At 34.5% G+C, this 19,204-nt stretch overlaps 1 protein-coding gene across 1 annotated transcript in view; it reads right to left on the bottom strand.

The window, feature by feature from the left end:
• LOC106467701 (glutamate decarboxylase-like) overlaps positions 1-19,204 on the bottom strand; it is a 79,949-nt gene that overhangs the window by 14,468 nt on the left and 46,277 nt on the right. The window contains exons 3-4 of the mRNA XM_022395899.1: positions 8,945-9,035; positions 7,144-7,250 (exon numbers count right to left, since the gene is read on the bottom strand). Coding sequence (XP_022251607.1) covers positions 7,144-7,250; positions 8,945-9,035 — 198 coding nt within the window. The remainder of the gene's footprint in view (positions 1-7,143; positions 7,251-8,944; positions 9,036-19,204) is intronic.

The following is a 19,204-nucleotide window of genomic DNA, read 5'->3' as shown; positions in this document are numbered from 1 at the left end:
TTTATGGGCGTTTTCGCGTTTCTTACTACTACTTCTCGCCCCCTGTTGATGGATCTTCACCAAATTTGGCATTAAAGTTTGTTGGGTCCATGCGGAGATAGATATAAATTTTCATTTTTGCGTTTTTCGGTTTTATGGGCATTTTTTTTATCACTACCTCACCTCTTTTGGATGGATTTTCACCAACTTTGGTAGGAAGATTCATTGGGTGTATGGAGAGATACATATAAATTTTGAGTTTCGCATTTTGCGGTTTTTATGGGCGTTTTTTACCGCTACCTCCCCCTTCCGTGGATGGATTTTCACCAAATTTGGTACGGAGGTTCATTGGGTCCATGGGAAGATACATACAAATTTTGAGTTTCGCATTTTGCGGTTTTTATGGACGTTTTTTTACCATTACTTCGCCCTCTGTTGATGGACCTTCACCAAATTTGGCATGAGGGTTTGTTGGGTCAATCCGGAGATAGATACAAAATTCCGGTTCAAAATTTTGTGTTTTGCAGTTTTTATGGGCGTTTTTCACAATTTCATATATGGGAAGCAACTGTTCATGTCCTAAGACAACCTTTCATTAATCATGAATTTACATAGCTTCCATCAAGGGGACGAGTACTCCAGCTAGTAAATGTATATTTTATTAGAATATACTTTGACAAAAATTATTGAACAAAAGTGTCATACAGTTACACACTAAGACGAAACGCTCAGCTGTAATATTGCTGAACTTGATTTAACAGCTTACGAATTTAATAGAAATTCAGGTCAAAGACAAGAAACTTACAGTATGTTTGATAAAAAATACTCCATTAACTCTAGAAGAGGATTGTGGTTTTAAAGTGGACCATGTGTATACTCTCAGCCTTGAATCCCAGTAGCAAGTCAATATCTAAGCTTATGACTCCAGAATAGCTGGCCCATTATGATGTTAACAAAATACAATTTGCGTGTCCACTCGACACAGCCACTATTAGTATGTCCCATAGTTTCATCAGTAACAATGGTTTTTGCATTTGACAAAGCAACCGTTGCTTGGGCGATTCCTTAAGTCTGCAACATGAATAAGAATATCTAAAGAGATCGATTCGCCTTTGCTTGATTTATTTTGGGTTTTTTTAAGTGCAATGATACACAACGGACTATTTGTATCTGCCCACCACGGTATCGAAACCCGAGTTTTAGCGTCGCAAGCCTGCAGACTTGCAGCTGACCACTGGGGGGGGGATGAAATAGATTCATCTTGTGGCCTCAAAAGTAAGACAGGATCTTGCGACTATAGAAACACATATCAAGGACCTCATGAAGAACATGCAAAACAGCCATTCCTGGAAGTTTGTATATGTTTCTTGAATTGGTAGTTATGGGTTCAGTAGATACTGAGAAAGAATGAAATAAAATCCACAAAAGAAGATAGTTAGGTACAGCTCAAAATGTCATAAAAATTAACTCCCAAATTGCATGATTGCAATTCACAAAGCAAGGCGATCAAAATCTGTCAATAAGTGGTTATACATAAGCGTTTATCCAATTAAGTATGAAAAAGATAATAGATATATATCGATTACAGACTATCTTTAAAAATGTTTGTAACAACAACCAGCAAAATTTTCCCATAAAATCTTGCTTCTGGACACTTTGTTCAATATATAGATGAGAACATTGATATTTTTGAAGAATTCATTGACAAAAAAGAAACTTTTCACGTACTCAAATCGCTGTATTTTAAAAATGAATAACAGCTGAAGAAAATGTCAAATTCATTAGCATTGATTAGTCTGGTCGTAATCAAAGCAATTGACTTCAAGTGAGTGTTAGTATATCCAAGCATCATGATTTTCAGGTAAAATTTAACACTGGTTAAAAAATGGTTCTCATCTTCTTGGTCTTATCTGATTAATCTGCAGAAAAGTAGTAAGTACAACAGACCAGATGATTCCTGCATGCTCAAAATTCTGTCAATACCAGTGGATTTATACCAATCATACCATCACCAGCCACCAAGTATGATACAATGGGGACCACGATAGTACATTGTTAGAATAGCTCAGAAATTCTTGGTCATCAGCTCACAGTTTTGACACCTGCTGTACAGCAAAGCGAAAGAGCAGTAACAGTGTCATCCCAACCAGTGTAAGTATTTCGTCTTATGTCTTGGAAAGTTCCACACTACAATGAACTTTGTTCGAGCTCTAGGATAGGTCTTTGATTGAGTATGGAATGCATAAAGAACATAAAGGTACAAAACATATTGCAAGAAGAGCACTTGAACTTGCTGAAGCATTATGGTGATCCTATTGGAAGAAATTCGTGCTTAGGTTTCTGGAATCATATTTGGAAGTTGAACTTGGAAAAACTTTAGGACACACCATAAAGAAGACCAGTTTAAGCCATTTCTGCAAACTTTTGACGAAATATTTACCCAGAGCCTAATATTCTCCTTCAGAAAAACGCACATAGACATGATTCAAACACTAAAGGACCTTATTTGATCAGAAAGCGGTGGCGTATAAAGTCTCTATCTGAATGTATTTTCGAGAATGTTCCCCTGTATGATCATATGGACTAATTCAGATGGAGCATTGTGTATCGTGTTGACGTGAAACAACGTGAACAAACAACTACTTCATTATGAAAGAAGCAGAGAAAACTTTCAACCAAATCTCAACCATCGGGAATTAGACCGCATTAATAACCTTGGAAAGATAGCAAATGAACAGTTGGCATCATCACGACAACACTACGCATGATCACTGGTGTGTGACCTCACATTGACATGACTCGTTTGACAGAGGACAATTAAAAAATGTTTAGGATTAAAAGAATACACGAAGAAGGTCACAGAGATGCTGGAGGTGAACGTTTAATAAAAAAAAGATGAAGATGATATTATACTGCTTTGAAAAAAATTCAGTGTTTTTGGAGTTCTAGAAAAATAATAAGCATCTCAACAAAAGACGTCGATCCTTCTGACGTAAGAAACGATTTGCTCAAAGCTGAGACGAAAGGCAGCAAATTTGTTGAATCATTTATGAACATTAGCCTTTCCAGAAATGAGGCAATTGTAAGTCTCTATGACATAATTCGAAAGGGAAAAAAATAAGGATATGTACAAAGTATATTTTGGAAAAGGAATAAAAAAACGGCCAAATCTGAACGAAACGTATTCAAGTTTGTTTGTTTTTGAACTTCGCGCAAAGCTACGTGAAGGATATCTGCGCTAGGCGTCCCTAATTTAGCATTATAACGCCCCTACGGCTGAAAGGGCGAGCATGTTTGGTGGGATGGGGATTCGAAACTACGACCTTTAGATTGCGAGTCGAGCGCCCTAACACCTGGCCATGCCGGGTTTGACGTATTTAAGCATCTGATAGTGTATTCAGAGGGAGTACGATCCATTCAACTGGAAAACCCAATGAACTGTGAGCTGATGGATATTTCTGGCTCACTTTCAAAGGTGAACGACTTAATAAGTTATCAGACAACCCTACGTTTATTCACATACAAAAGGTATCCAAGGCTCTACTAACTTTCCCAAAGTTTATCATAAAAATATATGTTTGATCATTGATAGAATAGCACAGTTACAAAGTCTGGGTAAGCCATCCCATATGCAAAAACATTTGAATAATTCACAGATATATTTTTGCAAGCTGTGTTTCAACATTTGAAAACATGCTAGGAAATCAACAATGTCTTTGATCTCTGATTTCCAAACTTCTTAAAGGTGGATACAAGAATCATGCACTCCACAATAAGTCACTGACTGATTCATCAAAGGATTGATAAACATAGGTGTTTTTTCTTCCAAAGCAATAAATATTGTCATCTACCTCGAATAAAACAAATCTCAGCTCGTTGATTTTGTTACGCGTCTTTTATCCAGCTATCTTAATCGTCAAATCCGCAAACCAAAGAGGACTTCACAGCTAACATGTCTATTCATCCAAGATTGATGTTTTCGATTCTCTTTGCTCCACACAGAAATAAATTGGCATGCGTATCATACTGTAAGTCGCAGATGCTTCTAGGGTCGGATATGATAGTTTTTATTTACAGCACAGACACAAATATTCTTGTATTCTTGGTATATTATTTGGCATAATCTGAGCAGAAGGAGTGCGGATGTGTGCAAAAATCAAATAGAGGCTAAAGTATATCCCTGTGCACTCAGTAAAAGAAGACCTTACAGAAGAACTGGTTGCTCAACTGCCAACACATCACGCTGTCACTAACGACGAGCCAGTTTGTTAGCCACAGTAAAAACATTTCAAGATAATCCATCTATTATACACAAGACTGGTTAAGGACAACTTTTAAACGAAACCCTATTTTAGACCAATTAATTTGTCATTCACTTTTGCAGTCTGTCATCAGCAGGAATATCGTTGGAGCCACTTCAATCCACCATGTTTGGGGAAAACGTCCTGAAACTCTACTGCTAGCAAAAAATCCATTGCATCTTCATGCAAATCCAGTCCAGTATCAAATACTCATTTGGTCTTCTGCAATAATACTAAAACTAACATATTCTCCTGTTCAAGTCTTTCGTTAGCAAGTGCATCCAGGCTGAAGATTTGTTCCAAATAGATGACCAGAAAACCAATAGAAAAAGCGTGTTAGAATTGTAGACTTGCATTTGCAATATAACCAGAGTCGTATGAAAAACTGAATTTAGGTGAAAAATTCCGTATGTTTTACTGGCGCAAGTGGGTGCTCTGATGACTGTGTTATAGTCTTCATGAAAACTCGTTATTGGCAGACGAAGAAATTGAAAACTTTCATGTGGACTGAATATTAATAAAAATTAAAATCATGCGAAAACAGCGTCCGCTAACTTCTCCGTTATCAGAAACAGTAGCCTTCCGGTGGTTCAGCCATAAATCTAAAAGATGATAACGCTAAAAATCGGGTTTCGATTTGTGCAGTTCTGAGTTTAACAACAAACAAATTAAAAGCAGAAAAAGTGACCACAACCAAAAACATGAGTCTCAGTTTATGTACTAATAATTTTGTAAAGTGCTGTTTTTTACATTTTCAGGTCAGACGAACTCAAAACTCAGGTTTCTACTTTGGACTTGTTTGAAAGAAAGCCTATGCTAAGTAAGAGATGTGAAGTGTGTCTTTATTACAGTGTTCAACAGAATGAAGACATTAAACAATGACTAAAATGGTTAAATACATGTAAATACGATTTATTTATTTCTGACATATTTGAGGTGATGATATGTCTGTTGCCTTGAAGTATTACTCATATATATATATATATATCAATATATTATACTAAACCTGTTACAACCATTTTCACTGAAAGGGAAACATACAAAACTCTTATCATGTTCAACATTTGTTTAACATTTTAGATTTTTCTGGGGACTTTTTAAGTCTACTAGATAACATATATATATATATATATATATATATATATATAAATATATGAGCTTTATTCTGTAAATGTAACTGCTTCGAAAATTATTTCAGTTGTTTAGAAAAGCAAATGAGCTGTATATTAATTAGTTATCACCATGCCTTGTATGTACACTAAATCATCTCATTTAACAATAAGAGTTGAAATCCAGTGAAACTCATTGTTAAAAATATACCCACGCTTTAAGCATTTATGAGGTATTATTTCCCTAAAATAGGGCCGAAGGTCGCCTCGAGGAGCTACCTGTTTTACCCACTCGCACCAGTTTATAGTAATGTGTTGTCTCTCAGTCAGTCAGTGGACACTAAACTGACGTCACAAAAGGGACACTTAACGTTGCAATTTGTACTATCGTGACTTCAGTAAAACTTGCGCATGCCATGAATCAAGAGAAGAATTATGCACTCTGTAGGCTACAACACGGCATGACATATGAACTTCAAAAGCAAGAAATAAAAATATATGTTACTCTTAATTTTGGTTTTATTTACTATTGAAACAGAACATTTTCAGGGACTCTGCGAAGTACATCTCGTTTAATATGTTCACAGAAGTGTAATTATCGAATACAGAGCTTCAAAATAAGCCATAAAAATATTTCACTTCTGAAGTTGTTTTTACAGAACTGAGTGGCTGCTAAAGTATAAGAGGTAGCTTTGTTTGTTGTTAAACACAAAGCTACACAAAGTGCTATCTGTGCTCTGTCCACCACGGGTATTAAAACACGGTTTTTAGCGTTTTAAGTATGCAGAAATATCGCTGTGCCACTGGGTGACTATAAGAAGTAGTATCCAAACATAAATATTTCAGTGTTCATACAAAGTAAAATGTAATATTTTTATATAAATAGGTACCTGTTTGGTTTGTTTAAAGGTAAATCTATGTGTGTTGTACTCAACGAAGATGTCGACTCCAGAATTGTAGTGTCGTAATTTTTCAAATTTATCGCTGAATCACCAGGTGGCATACTTATATACAGAAAAACCGCTTATATGCTTCTAAATATGTAATGCGTGTGTGTGTGTGCTTTTCATAGCAAAGCCACATCGATCTATCTGCTGTGTCCACCGAGAGGAATCGAACCCCTGATTTTAGCGCTGGAAATCCGTAGACTTACCGGTGACCCAGAGGGGGACTAATGTAATGCAATTATAAATATAGTAAATCAAACATAAGTTCATAAGTTTTAAATGTATACCGATGCACAAATGATAAAAATAAGCATAGATACAGTCCCAGTTTGTCCACTAATATTTGACATTTTACTGTGTATTATATTTCAACTGAAAATAATTTCTAAGAGATAATTATATAGGATTACCTCAGTTGTTTAAGGTTTTACTGTTGTTTAAGCTGTGCATTACAATTGAGAATACATTAATTATATAGGATTACCTCAGTTGTTTAAGGTTTTACTGTTGTTTAAGCTGTGCATTACAATTGAGAATAAATTAATTATATAGGATTACATCAGTTGTTTAAGGTTTTACTGTTGTATAAGCTGTGCATTACAATTGAGAATAAATTAATTATATAGGATTACTTCAGTTGTTTAACATATTACTAACCATGTTTTAAACTACAAATTATTACTCAATATTACTTAGATACATATATATATATCATTGATTTAAGTTTTTATTATTTTAAAAATATTTTTAGAAAATATAGAAAGAAAAATATTGTATTCTATTGAAAAAGTAATTGCATTTAGCTACCTGGACCCAAAATACTGTCACCGTTGGGAAAACCAATGATCTCTCTCATCTTCTTCAAAGTGACCTGTTCCATGAGGATGAAGACAGGGGCAATTTCATAGGTGAACCTGAGCAAAAAGTCCGCTGCACTTAATACGTGTAAAACACTGACTTGTTGTTACATAGTATATTATATGAAGGTGAGACAATAAGCTTATATCAACATTTTTTAAAGAACATTTTTTTCCGTTAGATAACAGTTCAAGTCACCAGTTTACCTTCTTGAAGTAAATATACTGTATGTATAAATGTATGTAGAGTCTTAACTTCATGAGGAAATATACTCTATGTAGAGTCTTACCTTCTTGAGGTAAATATACTGTATGTATAGATGTATGTAGAGTCTTACCTTCATGAGGAAATATACTCTATGTAGAGTCTTACCTTCTTGAGGTAAATATACTGTATGCATAGATGTATGTAGAGTCTTACCTTCTTGAGGTAAATATACTGTATGTATAGATGTATGTAGAGTCTTACCTTCTTGAGGTAAATATACTGTGTGTATAGATGTATGTAGAGTCTTACCTTCATGAGGTAAATATACCGTGTGTATAGATGTATGTAGAGTCTTACCTTCTTGAGGTAAATATACTGTATGTATAGATGTATGTAGAGTCTTACCTTCTTGAGGTAAATATACTGTATGTGGAGTCTTACCTTCATGAGGTAAATATACTGTATGTAGAGTCTTACCTTCATGAGGTAAATATACCGTGTGTATAGATGTATGTAGAGTCTTACCTTCATGAGGAAATATACTTTATGTAAGTCTTACCTTCATGAGGTAAATATACCGTGTGTATAGATGTATGTAGAGTCTTACCTTTATGATGTAGACATATGTAGAGAGTCATGAAGCAAGAAGTGTTATGTTTCAGAAAACAACACGACTGACAGTTATAGAGCTCATATAAAAACGTATAATTATCTATCATTATGCCCTAATGCGCCATACCGGACTGAACATTATATACCGTTTTGGGTCTTCCAGTGTATTAACTAACTCATACTGTAAGAGACTGTGACGTTTTGGACAACTAACTATCCGTTATCTTGTAATGAACACAATACAGTATAAAAATAACTAAAAATCGTTGTATCAAGATCTCAATACGATGAACAAAATCAAGACATACGTAATGTAAGTACCTTTGATCGTAATATGAAAGATGATATTTATATAAACACTCAAATTTAAGTCCTTTCAATCAAAGATATATTAATTTTAAATTATTTTACTCCAAGAATCCGCGTCTATCTTAAATAAAGGAATAAAGGGTCATTCACAACGTTGTACTTGTTCGTCAAACATAGTTCATAAAAACAACAACAAAAATTGCTAAAACATTCAACAAAACTTTTGGATCTAACGTTAACTGCTTGTGCTTTGGGACAGTAATTTGGAATACCCAAAGTTCTTTCTTGCATTGTCAAGTTAGTCGTTTTAGATTTTAGAAGTTTTTCATACAAAAACATTTCAGATCATATTTTGGCCACTACAGGTAGAACTTAGCTGAAAGTCCTAGCACCGAGAGAAAGACATCCCGGGTCATGACTCATGGAAGGAAAAATACATGTCCGTAATTAAGCCTCTTGGTTTCATATTCGTTGTTACCAAATGAAGAAAAATGCGACCAAAAAAGAGAAAAAGAAAAAGAAAAGAAACACAGAAGTATGTCATAATACTTCAGTAAATCTATTTGGATTTTAAGATATATCAAAAAAACAGACAAAAAATGAATAAATATCTACCACTTACATGTTAGTATTTGCAGCAGCAGTCAGCCATTCTCCTGCTAGAGATACCATATCCAATCCACAAGACAGTTGATTAAAATAGTAAGGATGTGCTGTAGATAAAAACATTCATCGAATTATTTGGTTGAATTTTGTGTAAATTCGCGTAACATTTACATCTAAACATCATATTACATCCTGTAATTTTTACACGTGTATTTATAAACATATCTTTAATCATTAACACTTCTTTTCTGTTAAAGGGGACACACTTACTATAAGCATTATCTTTTTTTTTTTTTGGTGTCAACTTTTCACACACTATATTGATTATAGTTAAAATTATTACTTATTCACAACATACTGTATTATATAGTATTTGAGTAAAACTGCAATTGAATCAATTGAACACCTAAAGCTGTTTTGATGCATTTTGTTTGAAGAGCTATCTCAATTTAGAACTGTTGACCAGAAAGAGGACAACCTGTCAACAGCACTCGCCACCTGAACAGTACCTTGTGTGAACATGGGTTAAACAATCAGGTCACAGCCAATCTAATTTAGAACTGTTGACAAGAGAGAGAGGACAACCAGTTAGCAACACTCCCCAGCTATGCAGCTACATTAAACTAAATAACGGAACTGATTGTAACGATTATAACGCGCCCACAAACAAATGGCTACTCGATCCTTGGGGATTTCCAATCCAAAATCTGCCATATTAACCACTAGCCTGACAAGATCTATTATTAGCATAAATAATTTTCTACTATTAATTTATTATATATATACCTGTGATATTTATTTATTTATGTTATATCTTTAGATTATGCTTAATAGTATTACTTATTCAGTTATTACACATCTAACTTATGGTTATTAGTATTACTTATTCAGTTATTACATCTCTAACTTATGATTATTAGTATTACTTATTCAGTTATTACATCTCTAGCTTATGGTTATTAGTATTACTTATTCAGGTGTGATAGCACTAGATTGGGGTTATTAGTATAACGTATTCAGATGTTACATCGTTAGATTATGGTTATTATTATCACTTGTTCAGTTTTATATCTCCAACTTATGGTTATTAATATTACTGTTCAGGTTTATATCTCTAACTTGTGGTTATTATTCAAGTGCTTTATATCTATATTATGGTTATTAATATCACTGTTCAGTTTTATATCTCTAGCTTATGGTTATTAGTATTACTTGTTCAGGTGTGATATCGCAAATAATGGTTATCAGTATTACTTCTACCTCCATATCAGCTTCATTGGTATTACATCATTTCCTCGAAAGGGGGTCGAAGGCCCCCTGGGAGGGTCACCTGTTTAAACCCCTCACACAACTATATAGTAATATGTTGTCTGTCAGTCAGTCAGTAAACACTAAAAGGATGTCAAATAAGGGACGTTTAACGTTGCAATTTGTACTGCCGTGACGTGTCAGGAAAACTTGCGCTTGCCATGAACCACGAGAAGAATTACGCACTCTGTAGGCTACAACATAGCATGGCATATGAACTTCAAAAGCAGGAAATAAAAATTTTTGTTAATCTTAATTTTGGTTTTGTATACTTTTGAAACAGAACACTTTCGAGGACCCTGCGGAAATACATCTAGTTATACATTAGCTTTTGTATTTTAGGTAAGATTTGTGCTAATATTTTCTTTATACATTGATGTCTAAAAGATAGGACTTTTGGACAACAGTGTATATTCATGTTAAGTAAAAGAGCTCCCCCCATGGGAGAGTTTAATACATAAAATATTTCCAGGAAATTATGTGAGCTATCAGTTATAAGTATAAAACATCTATCCACACGCAAACATATTGCAACAACATTGCTATGTACCCCTAGTCATGCGCCCTAATCGATAACTTGCTCTGTATTCTGAGCGCAGTAAGTTTCAAGCTGTAACAAACACCATATTGCTCACATTCTTTCTTCCTTCTGTCATACCAGCTACAAAATGTTTTCCCCTCAGTACACCGTCCAATCAGCTGTCAGACAGCTGAACGTGCATGTCAGGCATGTAATAGCAGAGCATCGCGTATACGGGACAAAATAACAGCGTGAGCAATCAGTAACCTTTGTTGGCGTATATAACATAATTTTCTTTCTTTTGCTCATCGTAAGCTGAGGGCGAATTATATTATTCGTTATTCCACAGCTCTTAATGCAATTACATACCACAAGTACTTACTTCTTGGCTTCAAAAACAAATATTCAGGAAAAGTGTTTTTTAGTTTTAACTTTACAGTATTACAGTCAACGTATTGTGGTATCTATTAATATTAACTTCGTATATATATATATATGTATTTATATAATGTAAATATTCTAGATAGATGTTCATATTACACATACATTTTAGATATTTAGCTTGTAGCCCTCCAGTGGCACAGCGTTTTGCCTGCGGACTTATATCGCTAGAAACCAGGTTTCGATACCCGTGGTGGGCAGAGCACGGATAGCCCATTTGATTAATCATGAATTCATATAACTTCCGCCCAGAGGACGGGTACTCCAGCTAGTGATACATTATACTGTTATTTTACTATATTGAACATAGCGTGTATGTCAGTATCTGTGTATGTAACCAAAACTCCTGAGCCATCTATTGAATGGCACCGCAAACAAAAATCCATAAAAAATTTCACACTTTGGGAATTCAGGATTCAGACTTTCAGAAAAATAACTTGATATGTGCAACAACCATTTCTTTATAATAGAACACAATTTTAAATAAAAGTACTCTCCTCTCAATATGAATACGACTTTCACTAGGACTGTATGTCATGGTTTGCTAATATCTTTATTGATGTAATTTTTAAATGTAGTACTGGAAACTGAAGTTCTTAAAAAAATTATTATTTTTTTCAATAAAGGATAGCACTTTTATAGATAAAAAATTACAGTTTATATCAGTAAAATGTATGACCATTTTGAGCTCTGTACATTGAATCATTTTGATACGATGAGTTGCGTATAACTAAAGAGTACAATCCGAACACTTTTCTTGTGCAGTACTTCCCAGAAAAAAATATTTTTTTTAAAGAAAATGTTCACTTTTTCTAATTTTTTTCAATGACGTATGAATACTACGATTAATAATTAGCAGTACAAACAACACCCAGTAGGGCGGCGTTTCTGGTAGTAATATTAAATGCCACAAATAAGTTAATACAGAAAGAATTTAAAAGCCAGTTTGTGCCTTGCCTGAGATAAACTATTTCAAAAGCGTTTATTTCAGCACTTTCATTAACTAAATCCTGCTTTCTAAAGCATTTATTGTCCAGCTTGGCTCTCAAAGTTACCTTCTTTGATCCCAGGATTTAACAGCGCTCTCGTCATTGATTATTTAAGTTTGTATCTTATGCACAGAGATACCACAGTCAACATGTCACTCTATACGGCAATTTAGAGAAGCCAGCAGCAGGAATAGGTGCACAGAACTCCTGAAACTTACATCAAAAAGCTCTTTCCTCACAGATGACGGGTTCCCACCAAGAGCACTGGAAAGCTTTAAGAGATATATATATAGTGTGCGAGAGCGAATTGTGTCTTAACTATTAGATCTGGGTAACATTCTAGTTTGTGTTACGTATTACAATTTCTAATATCCTAAAACTGAGTTAAATTGTAATTTAGATTTAGTAGTTAAATAAATGCCGATATATGTCCAATTTATGATATTTGCCAACAAGATTGATACACACAGTTTTCTTTTTTAATATAGATATATTTTAATATAGAAACAATAATACAATTTACAATAACAGTTATTATAAATAGTTATTACAAACAATGATTTATATACAAACGTTTCACAAACTTACAAACAATATAAAGTCTTCTCTCTAGTCTGTAGCTTTCTTGATATCTTATCAATGGTTCACGATGAGCAAGTTAATTTCGAGTTGAAGTAGGTACAATTCGCTTAATAAGGAGCTAGCTAGAGTATATATTATTGGTTTGCTTCGTAAGCTATAATTGTGATTAACGCCTATTACTCGGGAACTTCAGATCTATTGACCAGGAACATTTATAAAGTTCGAACATTACAAATTATTTAACGTCAGTGGATCTACATAGGGCATCAGTATTTTTACGAAAACATTATATAACTTCAGTGGTAAAAGAAGTTCTACCTGTAATCGGCGTGTGATCAGCGAGATCCACAGAGCTAGCTAGCTCCCCATTAAATGAATTGTACCTACTTCAACTCGAAATTAACTCGTTCATCGTGAACCATTGATAAGATATCAAGAAAGTTCCAGACTAGAAAGAAGACTTTATATTGCTTGTAAGTTTGTAAAACTTTTGTATATAAATCATTGTTTGTAATAACTATTTGTAATAACTGTTCTTGTAAATTGTATTACTGTTTGTATATTAAAATATATCTATATTAAAAAAATAAATAAACTGTGTGTATCAATCTTGTTGGCAAATATCATAAATTGGACACATATCGGCATTTATTTAAATACTAAATCTAAATTACAATTTAACTCAGTTTTAGGCCATTAGAAATTGTAATACATAACATAATTTGTGTTATACATTAGCACGAAATAGGATATTGCCCAGCTCAAACCTCTCTCGTCAGTGATTTTTCAGTAGTCTTGAACCTAGTAAACACAGACACCCACAATGACGTATAAACTAAATTTTATCCCTTTTACCAATATTCTTATATAGTATTTTGAACTCTATTTTTTTTTAAACTTCATATATAAGGTTCATCCTAATGTTAAAAGTACGCATTTTCGCTTGGAAGTTTAATATCTTTTTACTTTGCATTATGATTCAGTGCTTCTAACCATTGAAATTTAAACCTGTTTTTGACGACAGTAAGCTGCAGGCCTTTAAACGTTAGAATTCGGGTTTCAATCCCTCGTGGCCGACAGAACGCAGATAACTAACTATGTATCTATGTACTAAACCTAACTTAGATAAGTAAATAAACTTTATATGTTTTTCTTTAACTAATTTATTATAAGAACCTCTTAATGACTTTTGTCGAAGTTTTTATTTAAGAAAAAATATCAGAAAAACAATTTGGTTAGAATATCTGAAACACGAGCACGTGAACAAAAACGTCACGTGTCACAGTTCGATGGCAATGGGTGTAATTTTATTGCTTAATTTATAAACAGACGTAATGCTTTTGTGCCTCTGTACTGTCATCTAATACAAATAATAGGCTACCGGGCAGAGAGATTCAGATCCATTTCGGTTTACAAACAGTTGCTCATTACCTCTGTTTAAAGATTCATCTCTAGGAAAAGTGTCCATGATTTTAACTTATTATCTCAAAGGGCCGCCTCACGGACGAGATTTTCTAGCCGCAAAAGAGCACACGAGGGATTAGCTTAATACCCCCCTGAGATGTCGTTAGTGTCTTCACCTTTTGGACATTATTGTCCAGCAATAGTGTGAGCTATCTTGATGACCTCATTTGTCACCACGGAAGTAAAGTAATGCCAGATTGTTACTTGAGAATAACGTGGTATGTATCTTTATATACGTGTGACAGTATTGTTACGTGGTATGTATCTTTATATACGTGTGACAGTATTGTTACGTGGTATGTATCTTTATATACGTGTGACAGTATTGTTACGTGGTATGTATCTTTATATACGTGTGACAGTATTGTTACGTGGTATGTATCTTTATATACGTGTGACAGTATTGTTTTGTTAGAATCAAGCTGCTCTACTAAAGGGTCCCGATAACTGTAGAAAGTTTGAGAAGTTAGAATGTAGTTTTAACTATTTATATGTCAAATGATAGTCAGCCTCAGAATTTGGGTAGGAATGAGAGGGAAAAAAGCCAATGTTCATAAAATATTAGAATGTGTACAATTAATAATAAGGTAAATATTAGGGTCATTCAATGAAAAAAAAATGTTTTTCTAAATAAATAATTCCGTAATAGTTGGCCCGGCATGGCCAGGTGGTTAGAGCTCTTGGCTCGCAATCTGAGGGTCGCGGGTCTCACTAAACATGCTCGCCCTTTCAGCCACCGGGCGTTATAATGTGACGGTCAATCCCGCTATTAGTTGGTAATATAGAAACCTAAGAGTTGGCGGTGGGTGGTAATGACTAGCTTACCTTCCCTCTAGTCTTGCACTGCTAAATTTGGGACGGCTAGCGGAGATAGCCCTCGTGTAACTTTGCGCGAAATCTAAAACAAACCAAACCATAATAGTTGCAATTTTTTTTACGTGCAAGTAAACGTCATGTGCTACCATTAAACAATGTCTGATTTACAAATAATAATATATTTTTATTTGATAATTGAAAAGCAGAAATGTTAGTTTAAGTTTATGTCTCTATCGTTTTATTTGATAGAGAAACTGACTAAAATTTGAAAGGATAAACTGTAAAAATTAGGCATGTCGTGATATTTCTTAAGTAGGTTAGCACATATATTTTCTAGTTGTAACTGTTTACAATATTTTGCATACTTTCTCATTATTTCTTAAAGGCTGACTGAAGGATAGAAACTACTTAAGATAAAGGATTTTTATTTTACCCCATGTTTCAGTTTTTCAGCTTTTTCGAGGGTCTTTGAGCGTCATAAATCACAACATCAATTTTAAAAGATAACAACCGAAAAGAATATAAGACTATAACAATGTAACGGAACTAAAAGTATTGTTGAAGGAGATGCAGTCGCTGATCAAAATAATAATAACTAAAGGGGCACTCAGAGCGCATGCCTCCGTCACGCAGCGTTGATCATATTCGGCTCTCAAAAAATAAGAAAGTGTGTCCATATGTCCGTTATTTCAAAGGACACGGGCTAGTTTTGGTAGGACAATGAGGAATAATATTCTACATATGTCCACCTAGTTTCATCAAAATCCGATGATTTTTGACTGATTTATAGAGTAAACATAGTGTGAAAAATCGATCCCCATGTTAAAAGATTTTTTGTGACCTTACTGTGACCTCGACCTTTGAAGTTGACCCTACAAAAACTAATCACTTCTAAAATGCTTTACATTACAAAGTTATACGAACTTTCATCCAAATCCATTCAACCGTTTTCGAGAAATCTGGCTAACAATAACACAAACAAGTGAACACACACATAGGGGTGAAAACATAACCTCCGGCCACTTTCGGTGGCAGAGCTAATAATAATATATATATATGTATACACACATATATATTACGGTTACTTTTCTTTTAACTAAAGGTAAAATTGAAAATATAATCAGTGACGTAGAGGCCTTTGATTAGTTGCTTCCACTGCTGAGTACTGCAGTTTCACTTATTCAAGGCTCGTTAGCGCATCTTGGAGCATCAAAATTAATTTAGGTTAATATATAATGAATTAAAGAGCACTCATAATAATAATGGTAATAAATTAATGTAAATAATTACACACAAATAAAAATAAAATGAAATAATATTAGTTTACATGAGCTAGGCGTTGTATCTGTTTTAATAGAAGGGCTTTGGATTGAATTAAAACGGATTGTTTAACTTCTCTGTTACAAAAGTTAGCAAAATTTTTGAAATTTTGATAATATATAGCGTTTCCTCAGCTACGCCGTGTAAGTTGATGTAACATTCAGCGATGGCTTCTTTGTTATCAAAATTTGTAGTGGCACGAATATGTTCTTTGGAATGTTCATATATCGGACGGCTAGATTCACCTACATATATTGCTGGACTCCGTGTTCATGTCATTTCATAGACAGTGTTCTTAAGTGTGCAGAAGATTTCTAAACCATTGGTCTTAACAAAGCACTTTTGGGTTTGCTTGGATTGATGCTATTGAAAACTGAACGAATAAATATATCCTTCAGTATTTATCGGGTGTCTGTATATTGTGGATATTCAAAGCAGATCTTCTAGTCATTTGACGGAGTCGAGTAGTTAGTAGTTACTTCAAACTCAATCAACCATTTTAAAACAAACCAATAGTATCGCTATGGACAACAATATTACAGTACTTACTTCAAATTCAATCAACCATTTTTAAACAAACCAAAAGTATTGCTATGGGCAACACAATATAACACAGTAGTTACTTCAAATTCAATCAAACATTATTAAACAAACCAAAAGTATCGCTATGAACAACAATATTACAGTAGTTACTTCAAATTCAATCAACCATTTTTAAACAAACCAAAAGTATCGCTATGGGCAACAATATTACAGTAGTTACTTCAGTTTCAATCAACCATTTTTAAACAAACCAAAAGTATCGCTAAGGGCAACAATATTACTGTCGTTTTGGTCTATAATGCACTTCTTCGAACCAGCAGCTCTTACTTAGTGGAACTTTGGAACTAATCTTGATCCTTCTAGGTGGTACAGATATATCGATGGAATATTTTTGATATAAGGAATCATGGACTCTCCTCTCTTTTGGACTTCTTTGAATTCCTTAATAATCAACATCCTGACATAAAGCTCACACTTTCACATACTCATAACGTCCGGAAGTCTATATTATTTTTCGATACCTTGGTTACCCCTGAAAATAACGAACTTATTATTTATTATTGCCCGAAGATTCTAAACCGTGTATTAAACTCATTATCCTACACAATGACTGACACCATCCACCGGCTACTAAACATGGTGTTATTGTAAGCTTCAACACCACGGATGTTAAGATACGAGTCAGGATGAACCTACAAAAACCTTATATTGTCCAATGACTATCCATATTTAATCCATATTACTAAGACATTTCATAAACTTAACTCACAAGAATATAACAAATGACAATGAAAAGAAAACATTGTAAGAACACACTGTTACATGGGTCATGTCTTTCGTGAACGAAACTTTAACTACGCGTCTCTATCAAATGATTAGAATATCTGAATCATACAGAACCCCAGTAAATAACTGAAGAATATAACTACGCGCTCTGTTTTCAATAACAACAATCCATGCAAGTCCAAAAATTGCTTTACTAAGATCAATGGCTTAGAGAACCCCGCCCGGCATGGCCAGGTGGTTAGAGCGCTCGACTTTCAATCTGCGGGTCGCGGGTTCGAATCTCCGTCACACCAAACATGCTCGCCCTTTCATGGGGGCGTCATAATGTTACAATCAATCCCCCTATCCGTTGGTAAAAGAGTAGCCCAAGAGTTAGCGGTGGGTGATGATGACTAGCTGCCTTCCCTCTAGTTTTACGCTGCTAAATTAGGGACGGCTAGCGCAGATAGCCCTCGTGTAGCTTTGCGCGAAATTCAAAACAAACCAAACTAAAGAACTCCAGCAGACTTCAGAATGGTGTCGATGAAATGACATGAATACGGCGTTCGGCTACATACATAACATCCAATACGTGATTGTTTCATAGAACACATAGAAGCCACCGCTGAACATATTACATCAACTTACGCGGCGTAGCTGATGAAACTCCATATCATATCAAAATTTCCAAGGATTGTGAAAACTTTATTGACAGGTAATTGAAGGAATCGCTTTTAATTCTGTCCAAACGTCCTTATGTTAACAGGTACAACACCTGGCTCGTGTAAACTATTATTATCTAGCTGGAGTACTCGTACCCTGGACGAAAGTTATGTAATTCATGGTTAATGAAAGGTTATCTCAGGACATGAAAAGTTGCTTCCATTACATGTGATTGTAAAAAACGCCCATAAAAACTGCAAAACACAAAATTTTGAACCGGAACTTTGTATCTATCTCCGCATTGACCCAACAAACCTTCGTGCCAAATTTGGTGAAGATCCATCAAAAGAGAGCGAAGTAATGGTAAACAACGCCAAAACGCCTATGAAAACCGCAAAACGCAAAATGCGGAACTGAAAGTTTGCACGTGTCTTTCCATGGACCCATTAAACCTGCATATCAAATTTGGCGAAGATCCATTAGCGGGGGCGAAGTAGTGGTAAAAAATGCAAAAACCCGTAAAATGGAAAACTGAAAATGTGTATGTACCCACGCATGGACCCAATAAACCTGCATACCAGATTTGGTGAAAATCTATTTACGGGGGCGAAGTAATGGTAAAAAAAACAACAAAAAAAACGCAAAACTGAAAACTTGTATGAACCCCCGCATGGATCTAATGAACCTCTATACCAATTTTGGTGAGGATCCATCCCCACCCTGCGAAGAAGTTACGTTGACATACAACAGACAGTACTATTACATTTATATAGATAACATACCACAGACAGTACTATTATATTTATATAGATAACATACAAAAGACAGTACTATTATATTTATATAGATAACATACAATAGACAG

This window comes from Limulus polyphemus, unplaced genomic scaffold (assembly GCF_000517525.1).
Source record: "Limulus polyphemus unplaced genomic scaffold, Limulus_polyphemus-2.1.2 Scaffold2711, whole genome shotgun sequence".
Classification (NCBI taxonomy): Eukaryota; Metazoa; Arthropoda; class Merostomata; order Xiphosura; family Limulidae; genus Limulus; species Limulus polyphemus.
This window is presented reverse-complemented; position numbering and strand designations above follow the sequence as displayed.